Source organism: Scleropages formosus, chromosome 22 (assembly GCF_900964775.1).
Source record: "Scleropages formosus chromosome 22, fSclFor1.1, whole genome shotgun sequence".
NCBI classification, from domain to species: Eukaryota; Metazoa; Chordata; class Actinopteri; order Osteoglossiformes; family Osteoglossidae; genus Scleropages; species Scleropages formosus.
The window spans coordinates 16,350,150-16,364,169 of NC_041827.1; the positions used below are offsets into that span (position 1 = coordinate 16,350,150).

At 44.5% G+C, this 14,020-nt stretch overlaps 1 protein-coding gene across 4 annotated transcripts; it reads left to right on the plus strand.

Annotated features, from left to right (window-relative positions):
- Positions 1 to 1,264: 1,264 nt before the first annotated feature.
- oser1 (oxidative stress responsive serine-rich 1) lies at positions 1,265 to 4,552 on the plus strand. 4 transcript variants are annotated; one of them, XM_018744558.2, is made up of 4 exons: positions 1,265 to 1,333; positions 2,506 to 2,605; positions 3,244 to 3,354; positions 3,527 to 4,552. In XM_018744558.2, exons 2-4 carry the CDS (start codon positions 2,529 to 2,531, stop codon positions 4,272 to 4,274), a joined length of 936 nt encoding a protein of 311 aa, XP_018600074.1. In that variant the 5' UTR covers positions 1,265 to 1,333; positions 2,506 to 2,528; the 3' UTR covers positions 4,275 to 4,552. The 4 variants fall into 4 exon arrangements, with proteins under 4 accessions (XP_018600074.1, XP_018600072.1, XP_018600073.1 ...); XM_018744556.2 differs by having other exon boundaries at positions 1,293 to 1,701; XM_018744557.2 differs by having other exon boundaries at positions 1,293 to 1,612.
- Positions 4,553 to 14,020: the final 9,468 nt, after the last annotated feature.

Below are 14,020 nucleotides of genomic sequence, written 5' to 3' on the forward strand. Positions count from 1 at the left end.
AAAGTCTTGACTAAATAGTACTGACATGTCACTAATCCTCGCAGAGGCGAAAAGACTGCCGGCCGATGCTACACCACGGTTAAGGCCCATTCGGAGGACCCCACGGCCACAGTGGGGCGAATCCGAGCGCTCCTCTGAGCTCCTGTCCCTGCCTACAAAGAAGCGCGACGCGCACGTGACCCATTGTGAGTGAGTGAGTGAGTGAGTAAGTGAGGGAGGGAGGTGCAGCGCTGCGCTCCGGAGCTCGAATCCGAGCTGCAGGACTGCTAGGATACCACTGACTGCTCCATCTTCAGAGGTTCCCCTGGACGAGTATTCCGTCTCGGATTTTGTGAGATTCCGTTTGGATTCGTGTGTTCGCTCCTGGATAGAGAGCGCTTGTTCTCCTGATGGTTGTGCCGTAGATCTTCCTAAGGAAAAAAAAAAGAAAAAAAAAGAAATTGATTGAACAGATAGATATTTACATTTATTTATTTAGCAGACGCTTTTCTCCAAAGCGACTTCCAATGAACCGTATGTAGTGTCATCAGCCCACATACCTTATTCAGCAAGGTCACTTACACTGCCAGACACACTACTTACAATGGGTCACTCATCGATATATAGCAATGGAGCACACGCTCGCTGTCACTCACACACTATATATTATGGGTAAACCTGAACAGCAGGTCTTTGGACTAGGGGAGGAAACCGGAGCACCCAGAAAAAAACTTACGCAGACACGGGGAGAACATGCAAATACCACGCAGACTGAGTGGAAATCGAACCCCCGACCTCTCGCACTATCCACACCCTGTGAGACAGCAGCGCTACTCGCTGTACCACTGTGCCACCTCTAATAAAATTACTCTGTGTTGCTTCTGCTGGACATCCTTTGCCTCTCCACAGTAGAGTACAGTACTAATAAAAAAACAGCTTGTACATCGATCACTGCTTCTGACCAGAATTTTGGGGAGCATCAATTGTCAAAACAGCCACTTGGCTATTTGAAATGAAAGAATATCCTGATTTTACGTAATACCTGGAATGGTTGTAGAGGATGTAATATAAGTAATCTTGATTATGGCTCTAACTGACTGAAGCTACAACCCAGAAATAATAATAATAATAATAATAATAATAATAATAACCTACATTCGATATTTGTGTTTTGGAACTACTGATGACCGTTCTCAGATCTATCGCTTTGTTTTCATAACTTTTCCCGACCGCTAATTAGTAATCACATGATGCGTGGCCTCTCTGTGACGTCACACGAGGCTGGTGTGCGTTCTACGTCACCGAAAGTGCGTTATTGCACAGTCACTTCGAATGTTTCGCGTGTAAACAAGAGGTCAGTGGGAGAAAAGTCTAGAAGTGTTCTTCGTTGTGTTATTTCAGCAGTATTTCTAGTTATAGTAAAGTACAGAAAATATTTAATCTCATAGTTCTGAGTACGGCGTAGCTTCGCAGGGCTTCTGCGATGCATTAGATAGATTGGGTTAGTTTCGGCGAGACGGAGACGTTTCTTGGCCTGGCCGAGTTGCCTCAGCAGCGAGTCGAGTCAGTGTCCGGAAAGCCCCTGTATGCGCAGGCCCGCTCCGGGTGGACCGCGGGCTATAGCCCCTGAGCCGTAAGTGTGCGCGTCTTTCCTTGGTCGCCAGTGTCCGCGTCCGTTACTCGTGTCAACTGAATGGGGCGAAGAGAGGCGCGAGTCTGGAGGTAGGTAGTAGTGTTACTGCTGGCGCCATGATTGCGGAGGGGAACGCGCGCGCTCGCTGTCTCTCTCTCAGTCTCTGTCTCTCTCGCTGTTACCATCGTGTTATTTACCGTCTTTATGTATCGTGTGTCTATCGTTGCTCGTTGCATAACATTTATATTCACGTTTACTTTACCCTAAGCTCGTGGAAGCTTTGTGCGGCCACTCGTTTCTGTGTGAACGAAGTGCACGAAGCTAACTCGCTAGCCGCCGAGCGTCATTACGCAATCGTCTCGCGCGAGCCCGCTCGCGCAGCTGCTGACACGGGTTCGCAATGAGCGCTCCCGTTTAAGGTTACACGAGCATGAGTGTTTCTGGAGTGGGGAAAACAATCCACTCTTAACTGGGCCGTTTATTTCAAGGTCTTTCTCATGATTATCTTGTACGTGTTCAGTTGAGTTGTGTGGGAATTTAGTATTTGTTGAACCCCTGCCCTGGGCTTGGCTATCCCACATGGCCCTCTCTACTACACTGTAGGCTGTAGGTGTCTTGGCTGTACTTTCCTTGGTCATCACAGGTCTTTCTGTGCCAGCTTAAGGCCTGGATTCATAGCTGATATCACTACATAGACTCCGTCGGAAGTCACTTTGAGAAAAGTATCTGCTAAATATATATAAATGTAAATTCTAAGATATGTGACAGTTTCGCTAGCCAAAAAGGGTGGCAGTTCCTCTCCAAATGTTTGTGCCCTGTGAGAATTAAATGAACAGCAAAAATTGAAGACGTTTGTGCGGAATTTGATTTTGAAACTTGTTTGTGTTTCACAGTGTGGTTGTAGAGGACACCCGCGATGGAATCCACAGTGAAAGACTGTGAGGAGGAGACACTGCAGTCAGCCTTCAAGAAGCTCAGAGTTGATGCTGAAAGGTTGAGACCCCCCCCTTTAAACACATCATTTAGTTAAAAAATGCACTTGTATGAGACACATTCACTGAATGATTCAGTGGGTAGTATAGTGTTTAATGCTGCATCTTATTGCTATACTAGTCCTGCTGCACTGCCTGTGAATCCTGTTCTATATAAATGAGTAAACTATTTATTTGTTTGTCTAATATTACAAGCTGCCTTGGAAAATGGTATTAGGTAAATAAAACTAAATAATAGCTGCAGCAGCAGGCACCACAGTGGTTTGAGTGCCTGTCTCTAGACTTGGGAGGTCTTAAGTTCAAATCACACCCTCTGTTATAGTAACCTTGAGCAAGGTACTTCCCGTAAGTTGCCACAGTAAAAGTCACCCAGATACATGATACAGCAAAATCAAACAGTAAATATATGCTACTGTTCTAGTTGAACACTGCATGTCCACTATTTCCAACACAAACAAAGTCTTCAGTTTTGTGCATTGATTATTGAATACATTTACATGTTTTGTTGAGACTTTTCTACAAAGCTGCTAATTATGCTGAGCTGCTTAGAATGATTTACTCATTTCTACGTAGTCATGAGAAATGTTGCGCTTTTGCTTTGTGTTTTTTAACGCATGAATTGTCACGTGTGTTGTTCAGCTCAATAAACATGGTGCGTGTTTGCGAGGCCTTGAGTCAGAGGATGTCTCCTCGGACAAACTCGGAGGGAGCCAAGTCTAAAGTAACCAGTCCTAAGGAGAACTGGCATGGGTAATGTGACACCTTCATCGATGTCCTTTTGTGGTGTTTCCCAATAATAATTTTGACATTCTGTGTAGTTCTCTCATTTTCTATAATGATTTTGTAATTGTAAACTAGTTCATCAGTTCGTAGCCTTAAGTGGGTGGCACTTTTTTCTTCTTTTTTTTGGGTCTAATAACAGGTGTATGCGGAAGACGTCCAGAGGAGCAGTTCGGAGCCAGAGACGGAGACGTTCGAAGTCTCCCATTCTTCATCCTCCGAAGTTCACCTACTGTAGCTCCAAAATGTCCCCACCACCAGGGAATTTCAAACATAAGAGCCTGTCAGAAGCAGAAGATGGCAGAGCATTGCTAGGCATTGCACCCAAGAAGGACCTGCTGACCTCTGGCCAGTCCTCTCCAGTGTTTGGTGCTGCTGGTTATGAATCCTACACCCCCAAGTCTCAGGGAGAGGCAGCATCCCCAGAAATTGACTTCAAACAACCTTCTGTTTCTGACATGGCAGCAGGTACGCCAAGAGTGGGTCAGAACCACAGTGTTGTTCTCCGTTCGGAGAAAGCAGCAAGTGCTGTTGCACCTTCTGACTTCCAGTCTCTGTCAAAGCTGCACGAAACCACTGGGTTCCCATGTCAAGAGAAGGGGTGCCAGTGCCAAGGCTGGCAGGGGGTCGAGGTGTACTCCTTCACAGGTCTGCGGGATGTCATCTCAGAATGCGAGAGGAACCTGACTGGTGCTGAGGATATGTCCCAGACTTCACCGCAGCGGCGAACTCAGTGTGCCTCTGGGAATTCTGGCTCTCCACGCTCCTGCTCAGAACAAGCTCGAGCCTACGTGGATGACATCACGATAGAGGACCTTTCCGGCTACATGGAATACTACCTGTATATTCCCAAGAAGATGTCACATATGGCTGAGATGATGTACACTTAAAGAAAAAGGAAAGGGTATTGGGGATGATAATAAATGGTTTCACAAGAAATTATAATCCAACAACCATCAGAGCAATCTGTTTACTCAGCGTTATTTTTTGCTTAATTTACGGAATTTGTGCTGAAACATATGGAGGTATTTCAGTTTTTTAGGGGCTTTTTCAATCTCTGGTTTACATGATACAATTTTGCCAAAGCTCTTGCGGATACTACAGGTGTGATTAATGGTATGTGCTAACTTCTTATGCCAAGATAAGTTATGTTTTTCATGGCTAATACTGTCACTGTCTTTGGAATTTCGATTTGACTTAATAAATGTCTGTTGAAAAGTTGTTGTATTGAAATGAGAATATTCTTATTTTGGTGTACACTTATGTGGCATCTTATTTATGTAACATATCTAGCAGCATTATTTGTTGTTGTGGCAGAAACTGATTTACGTTAGACCAGATTTAGTTTTCATAAATCTGCACAGGCATACATGAACTAAATCAACAGTATCGATCATTTGTTTGTTTATTTTTATGGAGAGGGTTAGGGAACCCGCTCCTCTTGGGCATTCTACTGTGACTATGGAGGAACTATGTAGGTGTGTTTGTAACTCAAAGACTGGTGCAACAGGCAACACAGAGCTACGGTCTATGGGGACAGCAGTCATGGTCTAGTGGAGGTAGTGGTCTTGGTTCTTAGCATAAGTCAGCCTGTGTAAAGTGTATTAGACTGGTTTGACCGTGGCTTTCCCAGGTCACTCCTGGGAGATTTGACACGAGAACAATTGATGAGCACAATATTTGTTGTCAACTTCTGGAAGCCAGAGTAAAGAAATGGGTTTTCAATTTAGATTTGAGACAGTGACAGAGAGGACATCTTCCACAGAAGCAGGTAGTGCGTTCCATAATTTAGATGCCCTGTGGGTGAATCATCATTTGCTGTCTACCATTTTCAGGCTGAACCGTAGAACAAGCAGATCAGCGTCTTGCAAATGAAGAGCACACTATGGCATTTCATTTGTGATGTCGGTGAGGTAAGACAGCAAAACTCGTAGGTGAGGGGAAGCAATCTGAAGTTGCTTCTGTGTGAGATGATAGCCTATGTAGAGAGTAAGGACTTGGGGTGGTAGGACAGCCTTTCCTAGAGCCAGTGATAATCCTTACTTCTGTGTTTTGTACCACTTGAAGAGGGGAGTTGATGCAGTGCTGCCAGACAACAGTGGGTTATAGTAGTGAAGCCTGCTGGAAACGAAGGCATGAACTAAGTCCTCGATGTCCGATCCAGAGGGATAGCACTTTAATCTAGAGATGTTCCTCAGGTTCAGGAAGCGAGTCTGTGTGATGAAGCTGACAGGATTTGAATGATGACTCTGGTTCAAAGAGTGTACCAAGATTCCTCATACATGATACAACGTTAAAATCCATCTGAGCGAATTTGGCTGCTGGGTATTTTAGGCCCAAACAGCAAGATCTGTTTTATCCTTGTTTTAGGCAATGTAATCGGAACCCATCCAAGCTTTGATGTCATCGATACAGTGAGACAGATGCTCCATAGTGAGCATGTTTGATGGCTTGATGGAGAGAGAGGGCTGTGTGTCATGAGCATAGGGATGAAAATCTATCAGTCAGTCTATGTATCTATAACAATAGATTGAAATACAGATTTGCATCGTATTATTTTTGTATAGTGGGAGGCATGGTGGTCCAGTGAGTAGTGCTGGTTCCTCACAGCTCCTGGGCTGTGGGTTCCAATGTGGTTCAGGCTGTGCACAGTTGGCATGTTCTCTCTGCATTCACATGGGTTTCCTCTGACACTGCACAGACGCATAAGTGTTTCAGCTGAATGTTTCACCCTGAATTGTCCATTTTGTATGTACAATTGCCCTGCAATGGAGTGGCATACTGTCCAGGGTGTCATCGTGACCCATGCTTCTGGAGAAGGCTCTGTGCCCCTTCACTGAACAAGTCATTTTCATTTTTAATGATGAATGAATTTGTAAAGTTGTTTTTTCACTGTTGTTACTTGCAATCAGAGCCACCACGTGTCTCTATGCTCTGTTTGTATGAACGGAGAAGTGCTTTGCAAAAATAACTTAATTTCAAGTGAATCATCTAGTCCAGTCCATTGTCAACAGCTGCTTGTCCCGAGCGCGGTTGCGGCGAGCCGGAGCCTTCCCAGCAACATAGGGCACAAGGCTGAAGGGGCGTGGGGGGTACGCTTTGGATGGGATGCCAGGCCATCACAAGGCACCAAGCAGAACTTGAACCCCAGCCCCTCCAAACAGCGAGTCACTGGACAATTGAACAAATGATGTAATAAAGAGCGCCTCGCAAACTCAGAAGAGGCTAAAGGCTGCATTATGCAAATAATCTCTGTTTGTACTTAAAGCGCAAGTTAAAGACAACACCCAAATGTGTTACACCGTCGTGATTCATCCTTGAGCGTGTCTGTGCCCACGTTCCGTGCACACTTTGCGGGGCACGCAGTCCTTCTTATGACATCATGGACTCTTCCTGTTTACTGCTGAGGATTTTCCCAAAGATTTGTTTGAGAGTGAGGCAATGAAATGATCGAGTTCTTTGTCTTGGTATTTATATTTAACGCACTCAGTTCTACAGGTATGGCACTTTTTTTTTAATCATTTGTGTAAGAATTTATTTGTTGTAATATTTATTATGGACTTGCATGTGTTGTGAGGCAGCTCCCGGTATTTTAATGCTACCTGCTGATGCAACTAATTTTTGCAACTTAACTACAAATCCAGGTACATTATCATTGGGAAACTGATTTAAAATGTTGGGTGTACAACCCCAGTAGAAACCCAATAAACTCCTAACAGTTCTGCTGAGTCACCAGCAGACCTGGACAAACTGCGGGCCGGAAGTCAAGCTTCTGGTCAGTGAGCTCACAGATCTGTCGGAGGAACCTATTTCTAACCTCTTACTCACAGTTTGTCAAACAATAGACAGTCTAGTCAAACAATAAACAGTCAAGTCAAACACCTGACTGGCGTAGAAACCTCCTTATCTGCTTACAGCGATAGCCTGGAAGAAACACGTTCCACCCTTAAAAACAAGCTGCTACCAGAAAAATTAGATCATTAGACGGAAGTTTCTCCGAAAGATTAAATATTTGAGATGCTAACATTCCTAAGAAATTGGAAAAATCGGACTCGGTGAGGTTTACAATTAACTTTTTCATACTGGTCTTTGGGGAGGACGTCTTTGCATCCCCACTGACCCCGAATGGTCTATGTTGGATATGAAGACAACCGGACTCAGTTCACTTGGACTTAAGACCATAAGTCATGTTTGTGCATTTCCGCGATGAAGAACACGTGCTTCAAGAGGGGCGAGACGGGGCCGAACAACTGGTGTACAAAGGCGGGGGGATCTTGCTCTCCTTTGCCATGGAGCCAAATGCTGTAGGATCGTTAGCATTACCGGTTAATGACTACACACCTAGCCGGGATGCCCCTGATATTGCAAATAACATTTCTTCCTCTCTTCCCAACATATACGCTCACCATCTGATTCTTGGAGGGGACCTTAACTGTATTGCTGACCCTTTACCTGAGCCACTGTCGGGGTATTGTCGAGACTTATCTGTACTGACTTACAACCGTGCCCATTTATATGAGTCTTTGGTCTTCTCAAGAACCTTTCCAATAGACAGCTAAACAGTCTAGTATTGTTTTTTTTTGCCTCTCAATAGCTAGGGGCAGAATATCGTAAACATGGGTTTCTCCCAATTCCCTCTTTCCCTCCTTTTGGCTCAGAGACATGTTGTCTTTCCTAAAACTCGAAACGGTTAAGTTCGGTTTTGCAAGGTTCTGTGTTTTTTGTTATGCTAACTGAGGTTCCCCTACAACACACTTTGATGCCTTACATGATCTGCCCCTCGAATGGGGGTGGAGTCTTGGACTCGGTTACACTGGACTGAAGCCTTATTGTGTTTCTCAGTGACCTTGTGCACTGAATAATGAGCCACTTTGCCCACACTGTAGTTATACATGTTAGACTGAATAATTTTGCCTGCCTAATTAATTACTCAAGTGGTTGTATTTAGGGGTGCAGTGGGTTGGACTGGGTCCTGCTCTCCAGTGGGCCTGGGGTTCAAGTCCTGCTTAGGGTGCCTTGTGATAGACTGGCGTCCTGCCCTGGGTGTGTCCCCTGCCCCTCCTGCGTTGCCGGGTTAGGCTCTGGCTCCCTGTATGGGACAAGCGGTTCAGACAGTGTGTCTCTGGTTGTATTTAGTTATATCTCCATCTTCCTCCATACTTTCCTCCAGATGGGACAGCGGGCAGTGTAATGGTTGCAGCTGCTGCCTTTGGACCCACAGGTTTGATCCCCACCTCTGGCTGTAGTACCCCAGAGCAGGGTATTTACACTAGATTGCGCTAGTAAAATTACCCAGCTGTATAAATGGGTAAATAATTGTAAAGTAGCTTAACGCTGTAAGTTGCTTTGGAGAAAAGCGTCAACTAGACATACATAGAGTTTTTCTTTTTGCCCTTCTCCCAGAGCATTGTTTGGGGCCTGTGGATTTGGGGTGGGTTAGGAAGGATATGTGGATGTGTTTGTTGTTGCTGTTCTTACAATCAAAATGATTTTTTTTTTAAATTATTTTAGACTATTTTTAGCATGCCCTAATTTAGCATAGATTTCAGCATTTGTTGTTTCTCGCTTACAGGTGCTGTACTTCAGGATGTGCATCATAACACCGATTCTGAGACACATTCGCACATAGCGGTGTTTCGACTCACGTGTAGGAGGACGAGACGAAGTGGCGCGCGTGGCTGTGATCGCCGTACCACCAGAGGGTGCAAAGTCCCTTTTCGTGTTCTCTTGAGACGCAAACTGTTGGCCGACAGAAGTCCCGATTGCTGAAACACACGCGACGGGGAAACGATGTGTCTTTTGGTAAATAGTCCAATGATCCAGCTCTAGGTGATCCACTGCGGTCCTTCTATGGCAACATCTCAATATAAACATTTTGACACAATGAAACTCGCATGTTTGGAGTTTAAGTCACAAGGAACTATAAAACAGTTGAGGTTTTAGGGGTGATTGCTCATCATTTCAGAAAAAAAAAAAAAGCCTTTCCTGTCGACAAGCTACACTCGGGCTGTTTATGTTGATCTGAAAATTTATGAAAATCACAGTCACTCACTCAAGATCATTAACTGTTTTTTGAGGTTAGGATCACGGTGTTTTGAAACCTGTCCTACCAACAAAGGTCCTGAGGCTAAGGAGGACACACCCTGGATGGGACGCCAGTCCATCACAGTGTATGAACATCCACATCTGAATTTTCTACCACTAATTTATTTAACTGTTTTCCTATGAAATTGGACAACATAGAATCAAGTTCCCGCATCTTGTTCCCATTTCTGTTTACATGAATTATGGGTTTGATTAACATGAACAACATTATCTCTTTTATATGCGAGTCTTGTAGTACAGGAGTAGTGTGGAAGTCAATTAAAGCGTTAATTGTATGTGTCGTTTAAATGTTCTCTGCTGAAAACAACTGTGCTGTATTGTGAGGTTCGTATTTTTGTAGCGTCTCTTCAGCAAAGACTTTTATGAGAAGAGCGAGCGGCTGTGGTTACATTTCCGTTCAGCCCACCGTCTCCAAACCAACTCGCTAATTATAGATTCGCATTGCTTTTTGTCACTCCTTTCCTCGACCTACTGACAGCTGAGGTCTTATCATGCAAGGACATGGAATCAAAAGAAGGTTAAATGCAGTTGGTTAGTTAATAAAAAAAAAAAAACTGAACTATCCTAATCCGATAAGGAATTTAAATCTCATTTTAAACCTGATGGTGTATTTTTTAAAAACACATCTTTCAGTTGACACACCGTTGTATGTTCGCGTGAACGTTATTCCAACAAAGATGTATCTGAATATGAGGCTGCTGACCCCGTGTATCGTTTTGGGATATGGGTGTTCAGTTTTCCCCAGCGGCGAACAAACGCTCGCCATCAGGTTCCGTCCATTTTCATGGTGCTGTCAGGGCCGCATTGTGTCTCAAGACAATCGTACCGAAAGGGGTCAAGGGGTCGGACGTTACAAAAGCACAGATCCGTGCTGAAAAAAAAAAACGGTTACAAACAACATCTCAGAAGTGTGCAGGATGGTTAATGCTTGGGGTGTGTTTCAGACAGCTTTCTCTTTTTGGTGTTCTTATCCAAAATTCGGTGACCCATTATCGTTTACAGAACTTATAAAGCATCGATTATAACCAATGTCAAGATTGGGCATTATCACAAGTTCTTCTTTTTTGGAATCTATGGTCTGTTGACCTCAGTTATCTCAACTGATAGCACTGATGTGTGTCTGTGTGTTTGCAAACTGCTGAAAATGCCATTTGATACTCTTGCTCTCTCATAGTATCGCCCAATCATTTCCTGCGGCTGTCCAGATCTAACTACACACACAGATGTACAAGATACGAATGAAACACGCATAATTCAGCGGAACTTTTCGCCATAAGCTTTATATGTGTTTAGATGCTTAATGTGCAGGATGTCATGAAGCCATATGGCGATCAGGTGAAAAAGACATGTTTATGACAGAGAAAAGTTATAAATGGGCCAAATTTGACTGGAACGCACCCCAAGGGTTCACGAAGTAACAGATGTTCCAGGCAACCCCCACCCTGTTTTACATGCGTGACTCAGAACACGTCATAAGTCGTGAATCAGTTGCCCTGTTGAAATTCTCTGACCTTTCTCTGCTGCTCCCAGTTATGCTGCAGTCATGTGGAGGCCCACGTTTATTTAAATAACTAACGTATGCGAACTCAAAGATTAATGTTAGAACAGAGAAGGAAATGTTGACTGATAAGTATGTAATGTAAATTGAGAGATACATGTTGTACCCAAAACTCCATTGTTCTTACCCACATCTTAACGGAGGTATGATAAGGGTTGCACTCGCTGTCACAGGATCACATGGCGAGGTTTTAAAACAAACCGGCAACTTCAACATGTATTTGCCTGCAGGTAAATCATAAAGCGTTTGAGTGTGTGTAGCGGAACTGAGCGATAACGGCACTAAGGGCTTTCTGGAACAATGACACAATGAGTGTGCGTCAGCACCGGGGTAAATTTACATGGTGAGTTTCAGACCCTGGCCTCCCTACTTTGGGATACCAGTCTGTATATGGTGGTTGTCCTTCGAATTTCTATCCTTATGAACTGTTGAGACTCTGAAAAGCAATATCATTGCTATGGAAATTCTAGTCACATGCTGGGATGTAGGGGGGCGCGGCGGTACAGTGGGTTTGGCCGGGTCCTGCTGTGTGGTGGGTCTGGGGTTTGAGTCCCTCTTGGGGTGCTTTGTGGTGGACTGTTGTCCCGTCCTGGGTGTGTCCCCTTGGCTGCCCTGTGTTGCGGGGTTAGGCTCCGATTCACCACGACCCCGCTCGGGACAAGAGGTTTTAGACATTGTGTGGGTGTGTACTGTGATGTAGGACAGCAGAAGAGCACCATGGGTAGCTCAGTGGTTGGGACTCTTTCCATAAAGTTGAAAGGTCTGAGTTCAAGTCCTGTTCCTTGTTCTAGTGCCCTTGAGCAATGTACTCATCCTGAATAGGTAAATCACTCTAAGCAGCTTGATATGCAAATGTTGCATTCTAAGTTACTTTAGAGAAAAGTGTCACCTCAAATGATGCATAGAAAATTCTTGGCGGGGAAAAAAAAAAAAAGAAAAGCTCTGAGTGTTTTTAACCATTTCCCAGAATTGCTCCAGACTGTGGCAATTTTACCCGTCTGGCACCGACCCACAGGAAAAAAAGAACAATCTTCATGGTCTTGGTTTTCTTCATGGCTTCTACAGAAGCGCCTGGAGACTGCAGGCGAACCACAATGAGAGTGGTTAGGTCTTCTGTTCGAGTAGGGAATGGGGTTGAAGCCATGGCAACGAGAGAAGGAATTCCGAGAATCGGCCAACAGCGAGTTAGGAATGTTTGGTCAGGGAGCTCATTTACATGACAATAACACGATCGGAGCGCCACGAAAAATATGAGCGATAGAAGGAGCCAATTTACTTCTGTGTGTGTGAGTGTGTGGCAGAGAGAGTGGAAAACACATCTGACTGGTTGGCGTAACGCGATCAGACCCGTCTTGTTCAGACTTGCTGTCTAACCCACACCGAATCCCTCCTCTTTTGTCGCCCGGAATGTCAGGCCTCAGATTAAATGTTCAGGTGTATATAGAGTGTGTTGATGTACAGAGAGGGGCTCGATTGTTCTTTCTCCCAGGAGCCGCGAGCGCAGCCGCGTTCTTTCACCTTCGGCGGGGCGGCCGAGCACAATGCCTGCTTATTTCAGCGCACATGTAAGCGAGGGGTGCGCCGGGCCCGCCGAGGAATGCGCCGATTGGCTTTGTTTCTTGTTTTTAGGTCTGCTAATCTTCTGTTTAGAGTGCCCTTTATCAGGGTACCTCTGGCAGGGTTTCTCCTGACCTTGTTTCCTCACCCTGTCCTGGGAAATTTCTATATGTCTTTAACCACTAACAAATCACTTCCAAGCCTCCTCCCCCACTCAAGGGCTGCTTCTCTCTTCTTTTATATATTATTGTTGAGATCATTGGCCTTTCCTGGCTCACTTTGCCTTGTTGACCTGTGACCCCCCCCCGGGGCTGAGATCGTGCCCTGTTGAGGGTGGCTCTTGTCCGAAAGGGTGACACAACCGCTGAGACGAACGGCCTAAACGATTCCATATGACAGGATCCCGAGCGTCCTGAGAACGGGGCTTGAAGTAATCATGTAGGGTTGAAGTGCACCGGCGAAACACTGAATACGCTGAAACGCTGTTTTTAGAGGCTCCGGCGCTGTGGGAACTTGCGGAACGTGTGCACGCGGAGTGGGCTTTAATAAAAAGGTTTTCTGGCACCATTTCCGAATGGTTTGTCACGAAAGAAATCGTACTGTGAAGTAAGCGTCGAAGAGACACTTCCCTTAACGCTTTGGGAAATTTTTTAAGTTTACGAAACTCGTTAGATTTCACGCTAAATATTTCTTAAAGTGAAAAAGTGTAGCTACCGTACTTGGTGGTCTCTGCTGAAACCGACTTACAAAGGAATTGTTGCATTTCGTATTGTGGAAAAGAAGGCGTCAGAAAATGACTGACATCTAAACATCTGTATTTAAATTTTATTTGTTACTGTAAGTCAACCAAATTTTTTCCTGTTTTGTACATTTTAAATAAAGATATACGGACTTCTGAAAATATTCATTCTGGCACATATACAAATAGGCTGAATGGATGCGGGCTAAGAAAGCGTACGAGAAACAGTAGAAGTAACATAACGTCAGAGACCAAGTCCTGTTTAGAGAATGGAATTAACTAACACTACTAAGCTCTCAGTAAAGTTGTACCTGGTGAGAATAAATCGTTAAAATGAAATACACGTTGCTTAAATTACACTTGAACTGACTAGAAAACTGACTAAATGATGAATGTGCATAAATGTTACTTTTTTGATGACCTTTTTTCCCCCAGATTTATCGTTAACCGTTTTCCACTTATTCAGCTGTTTCAGCTTCAGCAAGACGTGCGTAAGAGCAGGAAGGCGGGAAGTGCGGGAGGATGTTTCACTAGATTTTACCAGGAAAAAAGAGCTCAGTCATTGTGCTGACCTTTAAAGTATAAGCAGCAGAAAATTATTTGGAAATGAAGAAATTCTCTTCTCCTGTTCAGAGAGTTCCGTTTTCACGGCTGCGAAGGATGATGACCAGAGCAAC

What these genes read in the sequence shown, in the direction of transcription:
- oser1 (XM_018744555.2), top strand. Translation starts at nt 3,155, where the DNA reads ATGATTTACTCATTTCTACGTAGTCATGAGAAATGTTGCGCTTTTGCT. An exon ending in CCTAAGGAGAACTGGCATGG is followed by an intron (nt 3,355 to 3,526) that starts GTAATGTGACAC and finishes GTCTAATAACAG; the next exon opens with GTGTATGCGGAAGACGTCCA.